This window comes from Papaver somniferum, chromosome 7, assembly GCF_003573695.1.
Source record: "Papaver somniferum cultivar HN1 chromosome 7, ASM357369v1, whole genome shotgun sequence".
Taxonomy (NCBI): Eukaryota; Viridiplantae; Streptophyta; class Magnoliopsida; order Ranunculales; family Papaveraceae; genus Papaver; species Papaver somniferum.
In genome coordinates this window covers 235,867,764-235,875,154 of record NC_039364.1, presented here as the reverse complement: position 1 = coordinate 235,875,154, position 7,391 = coordinate 235,867,764, and the positions used below count along the sequence as shown (strand labels likewise).

At 34.7% G+C, this 7,391-nt stretch overlaps 1 protein-coding gene across 1 annotated transcript; it reads right to left on the bottom strand.

Annotated features, from left to right (window-relative positions):
* Positions 1 to 305: 305 nt before the first annotated feature.
* Positions 306 to 1,232, bottom strand: LOC113296160 (LRR receptor-like serine/threonine-protein kinase ERL1). Its single transcript, XM_026544494.1, has one exon. It carries the CDS (start codon positions 1,230 to 1,232, stop codon positions 306 to 308), a length of 927 nt encoding a protein of 308 aa, XP_026400279.1.
* Between the last annotated feature and the right edge of the window lie 6,159 nt (positions 1,233 to 7,391).

Here is a 7,391-nt window from a genome sequence, read left to right as displayed (position 1 = left end):
AAGAGATATCGAATGAGGTAGTGTTCCTTGTAGGTTGTTGCTTGAGAGATCTAAGTAAGACAAATGTGGGAGTTGGAAGATACAAGAAGGGATAGAGCCTGTGAGGTTATTAAATGATAAATCCAGCCGAATAAGTTGAGTCATATTACAAATAAAAGTTGGGATATACCCTTTGAGATTGCAACATTGCAGGACTAAGGCTAGCAGTTGTTCAAATTTAGATGTCGGCAAGTAATTGACGTCTATATTTACGTCTAGAAAGTTATTGTTGAAAGATATCCATACAGGGTTCAACTCAAAGAACATCAATTAAATGAGATAGTTCCGTTCAAATTGTTGCCTGTGACATCAAACACCTGCAGTTTCCGAAGCTTGAAAATACAACTTGGTACTGATCCATTCAAATTATTGCCTATTACAAGAAGAGTTGCAAGAGAGGAAACCTCACATATTGATGTTGGGAAGGGACCATGTAAACTATTATGATTCAAATTTAATGCTTGCAGATTCCTTAAATTGGAGATTGCATAAGGAATGGAACCATTCAAGGAGTTGAAGCTGAGGTCTAGATATTGTAAGTGCGAAAGGTTTGAAAGTGAATGCGGTAAGGATACACGAATTGAACAACGTGCTGCAAGAAGAGAAACCAGTGATGATGCATTTGAAACAGAACTTGGAATCGGCCCAACAACATTAGTCAAAGTAATTGAAAGCAATTGAAGTTTAGGCCAAGAATGATCGAACATGTGAATGAGATCAACCATGAGATCTTGGTTACCACTGACATCCAAGTATTGAAGTTGTGGAAGATAAGGCATTGAACCATGCAACTGACAATTGTTCAAGTCAAGGACTGAAAGAGATGTCAAATTAGCCATCCGAAGTGGAATTGGTGAGCTCAAAGGATTAGAATCCATTCGAAAAACCGACAGAAGTGAGAGATTATAAAATTCATGAAGTGGAAATGGACCAGCAATGCTACAATCAGAAAGTGATAGCTCCCTAAGGTTGGCAAGCACTGATAAAGGTTCAGCCCAATTTGTGATATGCACTGAAGAAGCTGCCGATAGATCAACACCGGTTAAGTTTAGAACCTTGAGATTGGTTAACCCTCTTAACCAACTTATATCAGTTGAAGAAACATAACTATTAGGCAAATAAGAAGTTAGTAACTTATATGATAGATTGGATGTTGAGATGCTAAAAGAGAGTGATGAGAAATCATTTATCATAGACGAGCAAGAGATATCGAGGTACTGCAAAGTAGATAGATTTGCGAAATGATTCTTAATAGGGCTTGAAAACATGGAATTCGACAAATTAAGGTAAACAAGACTATTGAGTTTAGAAAAGTTATTGTGGATTTCGGAGTAGTCGAAATTGTTGTAGCTTAAGTGGTTAGCTGTGGAAGAAAGGCTAGATGGCCGGCTTTGGGATACTGCTGGAGCCGAACAGAACTTCTTTATATGATGGAGCCGAACAGATTCTCTATTGCTGGCTTTTCTTCGGTTCTTGTCCAAATTTTATTTGTATTACGTTATAACAAAAATGTCTGTACAATATTTAATATATGTCTGCGATATATTTGTATTGTGTTCTACTTGTAAGTTGGAAGAATGTCCGCCAAACATTTTGATGTAGTAGTTCCTTCTCTGTATCAACTCTCCGAGTTGATCCATTGTTTTGGTAACAATGACTGTTGCTCCCTTGCATCCGTATCAACAATGATTGTTGATCTTTTAGTACTCTGTTTCAGTTTACTTGTTATTCAAGTATATTTCTTTTTAATTTAGGTTGAATTCCTTTTCTTTTCTTTTAGTCGGTTCATGTAAGCCTACATTCTCTTGTTTTGAGATCCCATCTATTATCAATATTATTATTATCAAATTACAACTCTAAAGTCTTGATCCTAGAATCAGATTTCATTAAGTTTCTGACGAAACTTAAATTCTCTTCGCATCCCCAGCAACTAGTTTGCTTTCACCCTATTTTTGCTACATTAGTTGGTACCACAGCCAGATCCTTAAACCGCTTTTAGATTTTTATCTAAAGACAGCTCCTTAAACCGCTTCCGCAACTTGAGACCCTAACAATTTTCTTCACAAAGTTATATGAGTTCTCGTTTCAAGGGGAGAAAAACCATTTACAAAAGCTGATTTTGAAGAACTCTTGGAACCACTTTCATCCTCCATCTCAGAGCTTACAACAAACTTTAAAACAAGTAAGGATTCATTCAAAAAAACTTGAGGTGCATGAACACTTCTTAATCGAGTTATTAAATCACGTAGGATAAGAAGATGAAGGCACCTGGGTTAGTTGATGGTAAGGAAGAACAGAAGGGAGAAAAGAAAAGGAAAAGAAAACAGGTGAAATTGAGGAGGCTAGACAATCTTTCTTTCAGAGGACTGATATTCCTGATTGGGTTTTACGAAAACTTTAACAAGAAAAGTAGTATGAAAGTTTTATTAACAATATTTTTAAAAAAAATGCAACTGTGAATCTCTAAAGTGATGAGGACAAAGAAGAAGAAGACCAAGAAAAAAGGTGGATAGGGGATAGAAGATTAAAATCTAGTATGAATCCTTGTGGAACTTTACCTGAATATAAATTGAAGGATGATATAACTAATTTTAAGGGTGGTTTACAAATTGAAGATTTGTTGGATTGGTTTTGTGAAGTAGAGTCGTTTTTCAACTTCATGGAAGTACCTGACTCGTCAAAAGTGAAACTGGTAGCATATAAGCTTAAAGGTGGAGCTCCAGCTTGTTGGGAATTAAAAACTTTGTGAAGATCGACTTAAGTATGGTAAGCCTCCTATACGTACTTGGACTAAAATGAGAATATACTAAGAGATAAGTTTTTACCTAGAGATTTTAGACAACAACTATTTGTTAAATTTCAAAATTGTCGACAAGGAGCTAGACTTGTTGAAGAGTATGTAGCTAAATTTTACAGTTTAGTTGCACGTAACCAATTGAATAAATCTAAATTAGTTGCACGTTTTATAGAACGTTTAAACAGACTTATTCAGCAAGGAATGACTCAATCCGTATACACGATGGTTGAGGCTATTCAACAATCTATCAAGATAGAGAGGCGCGTGCTTAACAATTCCAGTCAAGAATCACCATGACAAAATCGTTATCAAAGTTATAACAGAGCTACAAAACCTTATAATTATTATTATGGTCAAAAGGGATCAACAGTCATTGTTGATCCACAAGAAAGAAGTTATGGTCGACCCTTTCAACAACCACAAGCAACCAATTTCACTTCCAACCAAACACCTCTTCTTGCATACTATTTACCATTAATGAATATTCCATCTGCCAAACCAACTCAGGTTTCACATCAAGGAGATATTACTCAAAATATTAGAAGTAATAAATTTCCGCAGCAGTTTCTACCATTACCAAATCCTCCCAACCCGTATTCTTAATTTAGAGGAGACAAGTGTAATAAGTACAACCAAACTGTCCATATATACTTCTAGTGACTGTCGTAAGTTTCATGCTTATATTAGTGAAACTCAAGATGAAACCCATGAAGAAGAAATTTTTGAAGATGATGATGCTCATGAATCTTATGATGCAGGTTTTCTTGGCGTTATTCGACCAATGTTGATTAATGACCCATGCATGTCTTTCTCAAGGCATGATATTTTCAAATCTCATTGTCTTATTGGGGAAAAACTTTGTATCATGATCACTGACAATGGAAGTACATAAAACTATGTAGCTGCAAGGTTAGTTGAAAAGATGGGATTGCCAGTTACTCATCATCCAAATCCATATTTTGTGGGTTGGATAAATAGTTCTTCTACTCAACAGATCACTCACCAGTGCTTGGTAAAAATTTTATTCCCTAGATATGAAGATTATGCTCTTTGTGATGTGATTAATATGAATGTTGCAACCTTACTTTTGGGAAGACCATGGCAGTATGACATTCATGTTGTACATAACTGCTATGAGAATACTTATACTTTTGTTCATGAAGGTTTTACTAAAGTATTGTGGCCTCATCGACCTTCTACTTTAGTCAGAGAGCACAAAGATCAGAAGACAACTGCCTTAGTTGCTACCATTGCTCATTCTTTACAAAAAACTCATTCTATGAGTTCTCATAAAGTTTCTAACATATGGTAGAGATTGGAGACTAGGTACAACCATTATTATCTTCTTTTAGTGTACTATGTCCTGACGAATTGCCTAGTACCTTACCTTCACTGATAGATCTACAACATAAAATAGATTTTATATCTGGAACCTCTATTCCTAATCAAGCTCATTATAGGTTAAGTCCAAAAGAACATGACATATTACAAGGTCAAGTTGATGATCTCTTACAAAAAGGGTGGATCAGGTTAATTAAGCAAGAGTGCTTGTGCTAGCCCAGCTTTAATATGCTCAAAGAAAAGTTTTGTAGCGCTCATGTTCTTGCTATGCCAAATTTTTAGAAACCTTCTGAGATTCACTATGATGCTTTTATTATTGGCATAGGCCTTGTATTGTCTCAAGAAGGTCATCCAGTTGCTTATTATAGTGAGAAAAATTCAGATACAATGAAGAAATGGTCTACTTATGAGCTAGAATTATTTGCACTTATTCAAGATCTTAAACATTGGCATCCTTATCTCATTCACATTGAGATTATAGTAAACATTGATAACCAAGCTCTTAAGTTTTTGAAAACTTCAGCAAAAGTCAACAAGATGCATGATAGGTAGTTGTCTACTATCAATCAGTACACATTCTCTATTAAACATCATAGTGGAAAACTTAATCAATTAGCTGATGCTTTAAGTAGACGAGTTCATATACTTGTAACTCTCCAATATTAGAGCTTAGCTTTTGATTTCTTGAAAGACCTTTATGGTGAAGACAAGGATTTTCAAATTCTCTGGCAAAGCTGTGGTTCTTCAACATGCAGTGTTGATGGTTATCTCATTCAAGATGGTTTTCTTTTTAAAGGAAATCGTTTTTGTATACCATAATGTTCATTACGTCTACATTTGATTCTGGAATTTCATGGAAGTAGTTTTGGATGGCATTTTGGGCGTGATAAAACCATTGCTATGGTTGAAGAACGTTATTTTTGGCCTTCACTTAAAAGAGATGTTCATAAGTACGTCCAAAAGTGCATGGTTTGTCACAATCTAAAGGAAATATTCAAAATACAGGATTGTATACTCCAGTTCCAGTTCTAGATGCTCCTTGGGTGGATATAAGTATGGATTTTGTACTTGGTTTACCACGTACTTCAAAAGGTAATAATATTATGGTAGTAGTCTATTGTTATTCAAATATGAATCACTTCATAGCCTGCAAGAAGAAAACAGATGCTTCCAATATTGCTTACTTATTTTTCAAAGAAGTGGTTCGTTTGCATGGAATTCCAAAGACAATTACTTATGATAAGGACACTAAGTTTTTGAGCTATTTTTGGAATTCTTTATGGATGCATTTGGGAACTAAACTTCAGTATAGTACAACTACTAATCCCTAAAAAGATGGCCAAACTGAAGTGGTCAATTGTTCTTTAGGCAATCTGATTAGAGCTAAGATTATTGGAGGCAAAGTAAATGGGACACTCTCCTTCCACATATGGAGTTTGATTCTAACACCTCAGTTAATGGATCTACAGGTAACACCTTTTGATATTGTTTATTCTAAGGTTCCTAACCATATTTTGGACTTAGTGGTTCCAAAGTTGCGACAATCAAGTGCAAGAGATGATAGTATGCTTGAGAAAGCTTCTCAGATTCATCAAGAAGTGAAGACAAAACTTGCAGCTTCCAACAACAAATACAAAGAAGATGCAACCAAACATAGAATAATTAAGATTTTTAATGAAGGAGACTTAGTTTTGATCTGTCTCAAGAAAGAACGATTCCCTACTGGAACTTACAACAACACAAAGATGAAGAAATATGGACCATTCAAGATACTAAAGAAAATCAGTGATAATACTTATGTTATTGATCTTTCATCATATTAGAACATCTCTAATATCTTCAATGTGCAAGAAATTTTTACGTTTCATGGAAATAATGAAGTTATTTCTACTAGCTAACTCGAGGACGAGTGTCTTTCAAGAATGGGGGACTAATGTAGTACATCCTTCTTTGTATCAACTCTCAGAGTTGATCCATTGTTTTGGTATCAATAATGAATATTGATCCCTTGCATCTATATCAACACTGACTGTTGATCCTTTACGTACTCTGTTTCAGTTTACTTGTTATTCAAGTATTTTCTTTCCTAGTTTAGGTAATTGAATTCCTTTTCATTTCTTTTAGTCAGTTCATGTAAGCCTATATGAAGGCTACAACTTCTTATTTGGCGATCACATCTATTATCAATATTAATATTATCAAACTATAACTCTAAAGTCTTGATCGTAGAATCAGATTTTATTAAGTTTATGACGAAACTTAAACTCTCTTCACATCCCCAACAACTAGTTTTCTTTCACCCTATCTGTGCTACATTACATTTGTATTGCATTGTAATCGGGAGAATATGCATCTCTATGAACTTCTTAGGCAAAAAAAGAAATTGACTCAAATGTCGTTTAGTGAAAAAGAAAAAGATCACCTTGTTTGTTTTTTTAATGAACAAACAAAAAGTTTTTTTATAGTCAACATCCATGTTTGAAAAACGGGTCATAGGTTGGGCAAGTGCCGTTATAACGTGTTTTGACGGGTATGAACATGTTTCGAGGAAAAAACATGTTTCTTAGAGAAAACACGTATTTTTAACGGTTTTCTTAAATGATGGGTACAATGATTGTGTAGAAAAAATAAATAAATAATGATTTGAATTTTCTATCTAGGTTAATACATGTGTAAAAACGGTTATAACGGGTCTACATAAGATTGTTATTACATTATATTTATCTGTTTATTCATTTATTTTAATTTATTCATTTCTTTACGTTGGTAAACAAATGTGTGCGTACCTTGAAGACTTCCAATTTGGTGTAGGGGCTATTCTACATTTAGTTAATAGATTTATTCGGGAAAAAGGTAATTTCCGTTCCATGTCTATGTTGTTTGTGGATTTCAAGAATTCTTTCAATTTGGTGATAGGACTACCATGCTCCAACAAGTGAGAAATAGGTGTCCATCTTTTTCTAAGTGGGTGGAGTTTTGCCACTCTCAGTCTCCTAAACTATATTACAATGACTCTACATTGTCATCTTCCCAAGGAGTTCAGTAGAGATATCTCCTCGGCCCCATTCTTTTTGCACTCACCTTACACCCCTTTGTTAAGAAAATTGCGGACCAGTGTCAGTTGGACTTGTAGGAATGGTATTTGGACGATAGGAATATCATTATCAATACTCTTATGGTGTTTATGGCTTTGAAAATTATCCTATCGGAAGGA